Source organism: Tasmannia lanceolata, unplaced genomic scaffold (genome assembly GCF_043159265.1).
Source record: "Tasmannia lanceolata isolate RefF3 unplaced genomic scaffold, GAP_Taslan_0.1 ptg000003l, whole genome shotgun sequence".
Classification (NCBI taxonomy): Eukaryota; Viridiplantae; Streptophyta; class Magnoliopsida; order Canellales; family Winteraceae; genus Tasmannia; species Tasmannia lanceolata.
The window spans coordinates 13,585,902-13,600,592 of NW_027518680.1; the positions used below are offsets into that span (position 1 = coordinate 13,585,902).

The window sequence follows — 14,691 nt, forward strand, 5'->3', positions numbered from 1 at the left end:
AACCGAACAAATACCCTATTCCCATATTAGCATTTTTGCTCCTTGATTTTTGGCTTTTAATTCCTTGAAATGGGAAAACTAGCCCTCCCGTGTCATGTGGCATATGGGGATTTGCTCGGTTCCACACCCGGTCTCACTCTTGGTCTTCATAGCAGCACTCTTTTTATAAAAAAAAACGTTTTATTGGTTTGCAGTTTAATACTCCGTTTAAAACAGTTACAGTAAGAAAACTCCATTTTTTCTGAAGAAAATGTTTTAAAAACGTTGAAAAGCACATTTAAAACGTGTTTTAAACGCGCGTTTCCCCAACTTTTCAACTTAACCCGACTGTATTTTTTAAATGAAAAAAATTTAAACTCTTTTTTTTGTTTTTCCATTTGTTTTACGACCTTTTTTTTAACCCATACAGTATTAAACTCAATTTTCCCTTCCCATTTTTGGCTGAATCCCGTTTTGTACATGTGCCGTACATAATTGACTTGTTTGATCAGTCTCCGGTAACTGAGAGATCTGATTGCATATTTCAAAATCACGTGGTCATAAGGTTGTCAAATTTGTAATTTATTTGATGGGAATCTTTTGTCTTTACTCATGTCCTCACTGTTGGGTTTTTCACTGAAGAAAATGCGCTTAAATTACGAAGCAAATATATGTGCGGATTAAATAATCAAACCAACAAGAGAGCAATCACACAAGAGAGCACAAAAGATTTATGTGGAAAACCCTCCAACGAAGAGGGAAAACCCAAGGGGCGAATCCGACGAAATATCCACTAATCAAATAAGTAATACAACGTCTCTTGAGAACAACAAATCACACAAGAGAAATAAAATGGTTGCCTCGTTGAGAACAACAAAACCCACTTTCTCACTAAAAATTACCCATTTCGATCTTTAAGTCGAAGAAACCCAAATCTTCTTGAAGTCTCCGTACAGCGAGAGGATCCAACGGCGCGGTAACCAGGAAGAAACGCTCCAAACGTTAGGTTTTGATCCCACACAAGACCCCAAAAAAAGAGCACAAGAAAAGCCCTAGTTTTCTTCTTCTTCTCTTCTCTCTCTTTCATTTTTTTTTGTTTTTGCCAAAACGGCAAAAACACACCGATTTCCACTTTTTCTGTTCCTTTTCTAACTAGGAATACTCGGTTTCCTATTTAATTAGGATCGTGTGAAGGTGTGGGGCCCACATGGACTGGACCCACCAACAATCTTCCCCTCCAGGCCCATGAAGAGGAGACACCAACCTCGACTCTCACTTGGAGTCCATACGAGCTATGTCTATGCATAGCCTAAGCTTTTCTTTGGGAACAACTTTAGTAATCATATCAGACAACTTCCTATCGGTATGAATCTTCTTCTGCACCAATCGCATTTTGATCATATCGCAGATCCATCGGTTCCTGAAAATCCATTCCACTACTACCCAATATTCTTTGCCTTTGTGAGATTGTGTCTCATGAAACCTTTTTCGCTCCCCCTCATTAGCAACCAACATATAATCTGAGGTAGGATATCTCGTTGATGGCCGATGCTCTCTAGTAGATATTCTAACCTGAGATTCCACTATCTCTGTCTGTGGGGGTTGCTCCCCCTGCTCATGATCTATCACAGTATCATGATCACCTGCATCTGATCCATGATCACTACCATCTTCTTGCACTTCTCCCCCATGTGTAACATGCTCGAACAGAGAACGAACAAATGTAAGATATTACCATCAACCACACTCTTAGATTTTTCAACCCTCTCAAAATTTGCAAAAGTCCGGTCTTCATGGAACACCGCATCTCTGCTTCTGACTATCTTCTTCTTTTTCAAGATCCCATAGTCTGTAACCAAATTCTTCATTTCCATAGCCCAAAAATACCCGAAGTAACTTTATCATCAAGCTTTAACCTTTGTTCTTTGGGCAAATGAGCAAAAGCTTTACACCCAAACACCCTCAAATGAGAGTAGGAAATATGTGCGAAACCAGAGATTCTGGGTTCGATCCCCAGCAGAGTCGCCAGCCTGTGGACCCCGATCCTGAGAGGACGAGTGCGGCGAGGGACGCGAGGTCCCCCTGCAATCCTCAAAGATCTCCACATGTGAAGGAGAGCTCTACCAAGGAACTCTCGAAACGGTGTCACTCTCACAGCATAGCATGAGTGGCGATACAAAACGAATGAGATACATCCTGATCTGGAGCCAGGGCTCGAAACCAAGATGTACCTAAAAATAACTCAGAGTCGCCATCCATGGATACACTATGGAACCAAAATAAATGCTCTGTCTGCAACGGATAACCAGAGATACAAAAGGTCCGTGCCTGATTACGAATGTGGAAGGTCCGAAGAGCACTACCTATTCGTCCGAGTAGAAGCACTTGGTCTCTTATGCCATTTATTATTAACCTCGAAGAGTTTCGGGCGAAAATCATATGAAATGAGAACAAAATACCCCCGAGAAGACGTCTACCTAATCATACATGACTCGGGGATGAAATATTAAGCACATATAAGACAAAATAAAAGATGTGTCGCGTAAGCATAGCTAGGTTATAAGTGACATGCCTAAATGGTGTCTAAGTTCTGGTGGACAAACGCATGCATGCTACAGCTAAAGGTATAAGGTATGCGCATGAAAGTAAGAGAGCACAACAAAATACAAATCACGACAACACAATAAATCCTAAACTCTAAACGATTTAGCTAGAGTCCTCGGATGGTCTGATGTTCATCCAAGGAAGCCTACGTATCCCCGCCTTCACGAGAATCAGAGCAACGTAGTTCTTCGCGCCTATTCTAAGCTATGATGCCTAAGACACCTAGACCTCTTATCTTAGACTCGATCTAAAAGACCGGACTAGTTATTAAAGCTTCTTGAATGATTATTTAAATTCTAGTGAATTGTGGATTTTAGGACACCCTATATGCCCTAACTAAATGCAAGTTAGCCTTAAACTAATGCAAGTGATTCCTACAACCTACGTGTAACTAGGCTGTATGTCCTGAGAAAAATAAAGGGTGGACTAACGCATCATATTATAGTCATCAGTCGGCGATGTGAATCGCCAACTGACCGGACGGAGGCGCTCCTATAACTCTAGGACAAACCCCTAACTCTAAAACAAGCACACAACAAATCAAAGACAAACTCCTAACTCTAAAACTCTCTATTTAGGACAAACTCCTAACTCTAGAGGAAGATCTTGTTGAAAACAAGGTTTTAAAGAAAAAGGGTTAAAGTATATTTATTTACAAAGTTTGGCTGGACCTGAGATAAGAATCTCAAGCTGCACTACGTACCTCTTGGAAGAGGATCAAGCCAACGTAGTTCGAAAATCGAACTCTCCTAACTAAAACCTAACACTTCAAATGATTTAACGGTTTTAATGTTTTTGATATTTTTTAAAATTTTCAAATGTTTTTGAGTTTCAAATTTCTAATGTTTTTGGATTTTAAAGCTTTTCCAATGTCTTTTTTTTGTAAATTCAAATGATCTCAATGTTCTTGTGATTGTAAATGATTTCAAAGTTTATAGATTTTAAAATTTTAAATACTCTCACCCTTTTGGTCCAAGGCCAAAGGGAACACACAAAGCAACACCCTAGGGCAAAACCCTTAGGGTAAAGGAGAAACCCCAAATCAACAAACTAGTATTCCATAACAAAATGCAACAATCCACAAACAAGTAGACGAGTACTGCAAGAACAGAGAAAACATCCTAAAATTCCAAGCGAGCACAGCTCTAATAAGACTGAGCTAGTCTTTAACAAAGAAGAAAGACTACAACTCTAAGGGAGAAACTCCCAGCTATCAAAAACGAAGAAGGGGTGCAAGTGAGTCAATGACTCTCTAATAACGCCACCAAGAATGGGGGTAAAAATAGTCAAAGACTCGCTAAAAGAAAGGGGGATTCTAACATGAGGCTGGGTAAGCCTCCTAAAAGGAAAACTCCCTACCAAACTAAGGTAACTCTTCTATGGGATAGACTCTAAACAACAAGGCTTGTCTCTGAAAGAGAACTGCCTTTCGAGACGAAACACATCTCCTAATGGGGGAATCAAATATCTAAAGGTAACTAAAAGGACTTGGAAGGCTTAGCTAAGGAAAGAGGGGAGTGCTATTAAGACAAGGCAAGTCCCCTAATGATGGGCTTGGGCTAACGCCTTCATCGCCATTGCAATGAAAAGACTACTAATGAAAAGGTTAGGGTGTAAGAAAATGAAAAGATCCCATACTTTCTAGATTTTCTTAAGGCCATTACTCATATAAGAAAGCATCTCCCCTAATTATCTATCTTGAAGCAACCTGAAAGACTTTATTGATTTCCACTAATGATATTCTCGATGAAAAGAAGAAAATACCACTAAGAAAATTATACCAAAGCTATATGATGACCACAAAATAAGAACATGCTATGATTTGCAATAATCTTTCCACCATAAGTACACCATACCTTAAAGCAAAGAGACACGTATAGACATTGAATCACAAATTATGAAACCTGAACACTGCTCATATACAAATAACGAGAGTTAATGCCATCGTCTAAGAGCATGATACTATTAACTCTCTCATCAACTATTCTGAAGTTATCTTTTTCTTTAGTAACACATTTCCAAATAAATATAATAACCCCGATAGCCTTATTGTTAGGCACCTGATTTAGTACAGACAATTACAAGAAGTTCAATTCTTCTGGCATCAAGACAAGATAGTACAAAGATTGACAATCAAAGTATGCAGTATCAGCGAGACTTTGTACATTTAAATTAATCCGGATAATACACCCCCTAATTTTATTACACACTAATCTGCACACCCCTATATCTCCCTGGACAACCCATTACGGAAAATTTGAACTGGTTTTCTAGGTTCCTGCGCACCCCTGTTTCTGGCTAAATCGCCACCCTTATTCCTACACCACGCTTTGCTACAAACCTCGCTTGTTTGCTAGGCAAACAGTGACGGATTCGGAGGAAAATTTACAGGGACCTAAATGAGACCCTAACCTATTCTATGAACAAATTTGGGACATTAAAACACCAGTTTGATAGGGTTTCTACCCTAACGACTCTATTAGGGTTCGGTCAAAATGGGATGTCTACACCTGTCCACACTCTTACTGGAATATCAAAAATCCAAAGCAGCAAAGGGAGACCTGTTAATTAAGTAGCAAGCAGTGCGAACTGCTTCACCCAAAAATGACTTTGGCAACTTAGCCATCTTCACCATGCATCTGACTGTCTCACTAATAGTGTGGTTCATCTTCTCTGCCACCCCATTATCAGGAACTGTCTTTTCATGTCTTATACCATGTTTAGAACAATAACCTTTAAACTCATTTGATATATACTCTCCCCTGTTACCAGTACAGAGGCACTTCAAAGGCTTTCATGTCTCTCTTTCTACCATGACATGAAATCTCTGAAAACATTGGAACACTTGATCTTTTGTTTTCAAAAAATAAACCCACACTTTTCTCGATGCATCATCCAAAAAGGTGACAAAATACCGATTGCCACCAAGGAATTCCACCTCAAAGGGACCACACACGTCAGAAAAGACCATGTCTAAAATATCAAATTTTCTTTCTGACAACGTAACAAAAGAGACCCTATGTTGTTTACCAAATAAACAATGATCACATGGGTTAAGATGCATACCTTTGACGAATGGAATAAGTGCCTTCTTTGCCAAAATCTGCAACTCCTTCTCACTGATGTGAGCAAGCCTCTTATGCCAGAAGCTAGGAGAACTATCTTCAGTAACATTTATCATATCCTTGCACACTTTTGCATAAGTCTTGTATAATGTGCAACAAACCTTCCCCTTTGCAACGACGAGTGAACCTTTGGTAAATTTCCATCTTCCCTTAGCAAAGTAGCTTTCATAACCTTCCCTAATCCATGGCTATCCCAGAAATACGATTTACGCTTAAATCAGGAACATGTCACACATCTCTCAAAGTCAAAGTGCACCCAACATTGGTTTCTATGCACACATCACCAATTCCAACAATCTTTGAGAGACTAGTGTTACACCCATCTTCACCATACCAAAGTCTCCTGCTTTATATGAAGTGAAGAACTCCCTGTTGGGAGTAGCGTGGTAAGAAAAACCTGTATCAACAACTCACTCTATACCCTAATCTGCAACATGTAAACACTCTTCTTCTCCAAAAGAGAGTGTTATCACATCTTCATCAGACACGGTAACCGTAGTGTCTTTATCATCATCCTTTTTCTGATTTTTACCTTCATTTTGTTCTCTTTTGTAAACCCAACAATTCATCCTTATATGGGCCTCTTTGCCACAATGGAAGCATTTTTTCTCCTCTCTTGTATTTGACATTTCTCTGGATTTGTCATAATTTTTTTACTCTCTGCTTTTACTTCTACCCCTGTTCTCTATGAGGAGAGCCTGTGCATGGTCTGTACCCGTTGATTTTCTTCTAGTCTCTTCATTAAGCAAGCTACTAGTAACTTGGCTCATACTAAGTACACCATCTGGAGCAGAGTTACTAACTGACACCACCAAAGTTTCCCAACTGTCAGGTTACGAGCTGAAAAGTAATAATGCCTGCAACTCATCAACTAGAACCATCTTCATTGAAGACAACTGATTCACTATGCTCTGAATTTCATTCAAATGCTCTGCAATTGAACCACCTTCTTTGAACTTTAGGTTCACAAGCTTTCTAATCAAGAAAGCTTTGTTCCCAGCAGTCTTTCTCTCATAAAGACTCTCTAACTTTGTCCATAGAGAACGTGCAGATGTTTCATTAGACAAATGGTGGAACACACTGTCATCCAATCATTGCCTAATATGTCCGATAGCCTTTCTATTTAATTTTTGCCAATCTCTATCAGACATGCTAGTAGGCTTGGCTTTTTCACCTTCAATGGGTTCATACTAATCCTTATAATAAAGAATATCCTCCATCTTTGGTTTTCAAATCATCCAATTTGATCTTGTAAGCTTGATCATGGTTCCCGTAGAACTCTCAATCTCAATCCACACAAACAACTATGATTCCAAACAACCTCAGCTATGATACCACTTGTTGGGTTTTTCGCCGAAGAAAACCCACTTAAATTACGAAGCAAATATATGTGCGGATTAAATAATCAAACTAACAAGAGAGCAATCACACAAGAGAGCACAAAATATTTACGTGGAAAACCCTCCAACGAAGAGGGAAAAACCATAGGGCGAATTCGACGAAATATCCATTAATCAAATAAGTAATACAACATCTCTTTCTCAAGTTTTCACCCAAAACTTGAGCCAATACAAGAAACAAGAGAAATAAAAGGGTTACCTCATTGCGAACAACAAAACCCACTTTCTCACAAAAAATTATCCACTTCGATCTTCAAGTCGAAGAAACCCAAATCTTCTCGAAGTCTCCGTTCAACGAGATGATCCAACGGCGCAGTGAAAATCTCCAGGAAGAAACGCTCCAAACGTTAGGTTTTGATCCCACACAAAACCCCCAAAAAAGTGCACAAGAAAAACCCTAGTTTTCTTCTTCTTCTCTTCTCTCTCTTTCTTTTTTTCTTTTTTTTCTGTTTCTGCCAAAATGGCAAACACACCCACGATTTCCACTTTTCTTGTTCCTTTTCTAACTAGGAATACTCGGTTTCCTATTTAATTAGGATCGTGTGAAGCTGTGGGGCCCACATGGGCTGGACCCACCAACACTCAAAGTCAAGGAAAATTCCATCTTGAAGAAAAAATATTTAAAATGAAAAATTGATAAAATAACAAATCCTCTGGATGGAAAAATTATTTTAAAAAGTAAAATGATAAAAAAAATTATTTAAAATTATTACAAGGAGCAGATATCTGCACTCCACTTACCTACCAAAAAAAATAAAAAATATATATCTACTATAAGCTGGGAGGAGAAGCCCAGGCTTTTCTGATTTTCCTGAAAATTCTGTGGAATTTACACCTCAGCTGAAACAGATAAATGCCTCATATGCCCTCAAATTCACACTTTTCTGAGTTTTAAATACCTCATGTGCCCTCAAATTACACGCAGCTTCTGTGTATACATCAGAGATATTTTTGGCATCAGACCCTCTCTCGCTCTGCACGTATTCCCTTCTCTTTCACGAACTCTCCACAAAAATCTCTCTTCCCCAGTTGTCTGACTTGAAGATCCCTCTCAATCAAGGTATGATATTGACAAAATCTGTGATTCGAGGGTTCGACGAAATTTTGCGTTTTCAAAGTCTTTTTTGCTTATTTTTTTGGCATGTGTATACTGTAAAAAAAACCGATCCAGCTGCTTCGGAAATTTATCTACTGATTTTGAGGAAAGCCGGAAATTTCTGATCGATAGTTCTAAGGTTCTTGCTCTCTCTTCCTAATATTTTTTATTGGGTTTTTTTTTAGATTGTGAAACTGAGACAGAAGAAGGTACAGAGGCTTTCAGTTCACTTCAGATAGGACTTGAAGTTTTCTCTTTCAAAAGAAAGACCGGAAGTTTAAGGTTTGATTCTTATGATTTCTCTGTGAGAGAGCCTTCACCACGCTAGAAGATTTTTAGGTCTTTCACGCTATGTGTTGGATCATCTTATAGATTGTATCTTGCTTTCAAAGTAGAGAGGGCTGGGCTACTTATTTGTAAATAATATTACTTTTTGATAATTGTATTTTGTAAATAGAGGCGTTAATGAGGTCACTTTGTAACCCATTAACTGTATCTTTTCTAAAACTGTTTGAGCATTAGTTGCAATTAATTTTAGGATTTGTTTGGAGGTTATTTTAGGAATGCATGAAGACCTAATTTTATTGTACAGAGACATTCATGCTTTAATAGGAAATCCATTATGATGCCTTAATTCATATAGTCTTTCACATTTTAGTCATTTAATACTATCAATATAATGAATCTGCTTCTTCCAAGCCATTGATGTAATGGGGGCAAATGCTTGCATCTGCTACCCGCCATTTGTCTGATGAAATGCCTAAGTGAGATGAAATTATATGGACGACTATAATTACTGGGTACATAATCTCAAGGGTTCGCCTTTGATTCGCATTTCGATGATGGAATTTTCACTATTATTACTGGGTACATAATCTCAGGGGTTCGCCTTTGATTTCCGTTTCAATGATGGAATTTTGCGAGGCTCCATAGTTTTTTGGGAGTTATGTGTATTGTGAAGGTTTGTACTCTCTTTCAATGTTGGTTTCTAATAACATGTGTTGTCTTCTCATTTGAAAATTTGTCAATTTGCTGGGTTGAAAACACAATACAATCTATTGATGTTTGTTCGATCAATGATCTCTTTTGAGTATGTTTCGTAGGTTTTGTTTTGCCTTACCTTCTTAATTATTGAGCTTGCTGACAGATAGTTTGCAATTGGTCAAGTTTCTGGCTTGAAAACACAATCCCATCTATTGATTTTATTAGATCAAAACAAATCTACTACTATAAGCTGGCAGGAAAAGAAGTGAATTTTTTGAATTTTTTTGAAAATTATATAAGAATTACACATCACTTTCTTTGTCGGCCCGTGCGATAACGGGTTCTTTTGCTTAGTATATATATATCTGCACTCTACCTCCGCAATAATGGCGCCCACTCGTACGTCCTTTTCTAACATTTATTTTCATAACCTTTTACTATCAGTCCAAAACCAGGAGAATTTTTATGGCCGACAGCCATGCATGTTACTTAAGTTATTTTTAGTAACTTCTAAATCGAGTTGGAAAAAAGAGCGGACAAAAAGTACGTGATGTGAATTCTTGCTATAAAAAATCAAATATAAAAGTGGGAAAAAAGGTACGTGTCAAGCCCGTTACTGAGTTAACTCATCGCCTCTTTTTTTTTTTTTTAGCATAAAAATGACCGGTTTATATCATCGATTCATCATAAAAATGGCCCTTGTGTACTTTCTTAAAAATACTAGACATCACGCTCACTCACCATAAAATCGCTTAACAGCATCTCTCTAGGACGAGTTTTTATATGATGTGTGCACGTGGGATGATCAGAACTGTTCATTAATTGGGCCAAAGCATAAATAGGCCGTAGCTCATAGATCATCTCTGCAGGATGATCCTAACCGTCGAATCTATAGAGGTTTCTATAATGTGCAGCCCCCCTGCAGAACAGAGGATTAGGATCATCCTATGGAAATTATCTACTGGTACATTCTATTTACGCACCCCAACAAATGAACCGTTTGGATCATCCTATGAAGTGGGACCCACTGTACTTTTTCAAAAATATTGGATTTCACTCGCTCACGAGCTACAGCATGTAAAATTTTCGGTTTTCCGGAAATTTGACCCAAAAAATCTGTTTTTTTAATATTAATTTAATATTTCACCGAAATTTCGGTAATTTCGGCCGAAATTTAATATGGAATAAAATATTCGTTTCGGGTTATGTACCATATTTAGACCGAAATTTCAAAATTCTGGTCAAAATTTTGAAAATCCGGGGGCCGAAACCGGTACGAAACCAAAATTTTAAACTTTGCTTTCAACATGCCTAATTCTAGGAGTGGCAATATCATTTTCACTACGGCTAGCTTTTTATAGGTCCTTCAAATTCTATTTGAAGGACCACTATAAGGAACCTCAAAAGAGATAAGACTAAGAGACAGTTGTAAATCTCTAGCAATAGGTTCATTGTCCCCTTAGTCATGGAAGGCCTTGCTCTCTTTTTTATCCTTACTACAGCCCTTTCAGTTTCACAAGCGAGAGAGCCCCTCCCAATTCACTTTCTCCGGTCACTCTCCGGTACCGGAGCTGAGCATTCCGATGGGGTCTCGTGCCTGAGTTGGAGACTTGCTGTGGAGACTTATAACATTCGAGAATGGAAAACAGTTCCCGAGTCTTGTGAAGACTATATGGGAAACTACATGCTGGGTAATCGCTATCGTAAGGACTCCAAAGTGGTGGCAAATGAAGCCACTTTGTATGCTAAGAGTTTGAAACTCGGAGGTGATGGCAAAGATGTTTGGATCTTTGATGTTGATGAGACTACACTCTCTAATCTACCTTACTATGCTCAGCATGGATTTGGGTCAGTACTCTTTCTCTCTCTTTCTCTCTCATAGTTTAGAAACTCGGCTAGACTCAAAAGTTGGTTGGGTTGAGTCAACTCGGACGAGTCAATGGTGATTTTATAATAATACTGGTACATTTTGCATCTAAGGCCATTTTGGCAACCATGATATTTTTGGCTATTGATGATGTTGCTAGTTGCTACCATGTTTTGATAATTGCACTAACCCAGCTTGTCTTTTATTATTTGAACGGGTAATTACAAGTTCCCAAAATGTTTAGCTGAGTTTGTGCGATTATTAAAACATGACAGTGCGCCAATATCACTAGCCTTTTTTGTGGAATATTTAATTTACCCAATGGTGAGGGAGGATGATAGAGGGAAAGACCAAAGAGGGATTTGGAGAGGACTGATGAGATGGACCCAATGTAAATAGGCCCAAAAATCATCTCCATATGATGATCCTAACACCCCGATTTGTATAGGTTGATCAAAGGGTTTGGATCATCCTATGGAGATGATTTTATGGGAAAGGGGTATTTACGGTGGGGTCCAACAAATGAACGGTTTGGATCTTTGAACCAGGTGGTCCCAAGTGATTTAAAAAAAAAAATACACTTTTTTATAGTGGCCACCTTGTTCAAAGATCTAAACCATTCCTTATTGGCCCCACTAAGGGTTCGTGCTCAAATAGAGAATTAGAGTGAGAATAGGGGTGTAACTCGGGTCGGGTTGGGTCGGATTAAGGCCAACCCTATCCCAATTCCCAACCCGAGATAGCATTCCCTCAACCCTGACCCATCACAACCCATCCCAACCCAACCCGCCTTCCGTTGAGGGTGGTCAACCCTAACCCAACCAAGGTTTTAAATTTCGGTTTCGGTACTCACCGAAACAGAAATTTCAGCCGAAATTTTGAAATTTCGGACAAAATCTAGTGAGATCGCTTAACACCTATTTTATCTCGTCCATAATTTCGCCTGGAATTTCTGAAATTTCAGCCGAAACTTAGGTAATTTCGACTGAAATTTCAGGATAATATTAAATATTTATCAAGAACCCAAATTTTTGGGTGAAATCCCTTAAATTTCGGACGAAATTATAAGCGAAATTTCGATCGAAATAAAGTAAGGCGGATACCCAGAAGATTTAGATTTGGATTTCTCACATTTGCAGTTAAGATTTTGAACTAGATCAAATCCTTTGATTTCCAAATCAGCTACAACAGTGAAAAAAATTCGATTTCCAAATCTGTTTTGCGAGACATTATTTGGAAATCAATATTTGTGGCAATTACCTTCACCCCCGCTGCTCCTCGACCTTGCTGCTGCAGCAGCCAGACGTCCTTCCATCCCCCTCTCTCTCTCTCTCTCTCTCTCTCTCTCTCCCCCTGATTTCCAAATCTGTTCTGCGAGACATTATTTGGAAATCAATATTTGTAGCAATTACCTTCACCCTCGCTGCTCCTCAACCTTGCTGCTGCTGCAGCCAGACGTCTCTCTCTCTCTCTCTCTCTCTCTCTCTCTCTCTCTCTCTCCCCCCCCCCCGATTTCCAAATCTGTTCTGCGAGACATTATTTGGAAATCAATATTTGTGACAATTACCTTCACCCTCGCTGCTCCTCAACCTTGCTGCTGTTGCAGCCAGACGTCTCTCTCTCTCTCTCTCTCTCTCTCTCTCTCTCTCTCTCTCATTTCCAAATCAGTTCTGCGAGACATTATTTGGAAATCAATATTTGTGGCAATTATCGTCACCCTCGCTGCTCCTCTACCTTGCTGCAGCAACAGCCCCTTCATCCCTCCCTCCCTCCCTCTTTCCATCTATCTTGTACAACATGAGCATGAATATGAATGATGTATTTTTTTATCCAAAATTCAAATCCAAATCCAAATACAAATACATGAGGTATCCAAACGTGGCCTAACGCTTCGATTTCTACGGATTTCGATTTCGGTCTCGACCGAAACCCGAAATGTCAGATTTCGGTCGAAATTTAAAACCTTCAACCCAACCTGTCTCTAAATCTCTCAACCCTAACCCAACCCGTCTAACCCGAAATCGGGTTGGGTTCTCGGGTTAGGTTCGGTTTCACCTAGTGCCAAACAGAAAATGCAATAACTCAAAGATAATAGAGATAAAATTAGAGGACAAAGGTCGGGTTCGGATCTGGTCGCCAAGGCCTCAACCCTAACACAACACGAAATTAAATTGGATTGGGTTGGCTTGTCCCAATCCTAGCCCATCCCAACCTGTGGAAATGCCAACCCAACCCGAGCCAATTCAGGTTGAGCCTGACCCAAGTTGCACCCCTAAGTGAGAATAACTACAGGTGGGGTCTACTTTGTTCAAAGATCTATACAATTCACTTGTTAGGCCCCAGCAAAGGTTCATACTTTGTAAAAGGGGTTGAACTAATCCTAGAAGAGGGTGAATTTATCACCTGTGAAACCATAAATTTCATTACTTTTTTTTTTTTTTTGATAGGTAAGCTGGGGTTAGGCATGGACCCCTAGGCAGAATGGGCACCTTATCTTTTGAAAGGCAGATGTATCTAATCTAATACTAGTTCTTTCCTTATTTCTATTTTGCCTAGCATTGAATAGTGTGGTTTCTGTGGGGTCGTCTAATGGTTTGCTGGTAATTTCAGTGTGGAGACTTACAACTCTACTAGTATCAATGAATGGGTGTATCTCGGAAAAGCACCTGCATTACCAGAAAGCCTAAAATTATACAAGAAATTAGTCTCTTTGGGATTCAAGATCATCTTTTTAACTGGGAGAGGCGAAGCACAACGAAATATTACTGTCACCAATCTCAAGAACGTTGGATATCACACCTGGGAAAGGCTCATACTAAAGTCTAATTTCTCTCTTCACATTGATTTTTTTCTCTTAGTCTCAGACAATAGCACGATTTAACAATATATGTGGCTTTTGGTGATAATATTTTGCAGAGGTTCGAGTGAGGTAGGGACATCTCTACAGTACAAATCTCGGCAGAGGAAGGTACTTGTGGAAGAAGGGTATAGAATTCTGGGGAACATGGGGGATCAATGGAGTGATCTTCTTGGGAGGAACATTGGAAATCGTACCTTCAAGGTCCCGGACCCTATGTACTACATTGCTTGAGATTGCCCCCTGTTTTTTCTATGTGGCTTTGTTTTATGTTGTTTGATGCTTTGTTTTCAAGGTATTAACTTTGTTGCGAAGCCTCCCTTGAGCATTACTCTTGTTGTCAGGTTTGGATTTGCCTAAGAAATTTGATTCATGAAGTAGTGAATTATATAGATGTAGATGGATGGAAAAACAAGGGATTTTTGTTGATTAGTCCCTACATGGCAAAAATAATTGCTTATAAGTCTCTCACAAAAGCATATTAGCTGAACAGTCTTACTTTTAGAAAATATTTGCCAAAAGGTCCCTAAAACTTAGGGCTGCAACTCGAGCCGGGTTTTACCCGACCCGCATCGACCCGGCCCGAAAATAGCCTGGGTTGGGTTCAGGTTTCATGGGTTTCGAGTCGAGCCGGGTTGAGCATTCAAAAGCCCGCATGAATCTCGGGTCGAGCCGGGTTTGAAGTGGCCCGACCCGACCCGAGTTACATAAGTTATAGTATGTACATTTTTTTCTATTGTTAGTTAAAAGTTAGAAGTGAAAACCCACGCACTCACTGT

General features: G+C 39.2%; 1 protein-coding gene across 1 annotated transcript; it reads left to right on the forward strand.

The window, feature by feature from the left end:
- The first annotated feature begins 10,584 nt into the window (after nt 1-10,584).
- Nucleotides 10,585-14,289, forward strand: LOC143851875 (acid phosphatase 1-like). The gene is made up of 3 exons (XM_077361378.1): nt 10,585-11,036; nt 13,666-13,875; nt 13,972-14,289. Exons 1-3 carry the CDS (start codon nt 10,654-10,656, stop codon nt 14,144-14,146), a joined length of 768 nt encoding a protein of 255 aa, XP_077217493.1. The 5' UTR covers nt 10,585-10,653; the 3' UTR covers nt 14,147-14,289.
- The last annotated feature ends 402 nt before the right edge of the window (nt 14,290-14,691 follow it).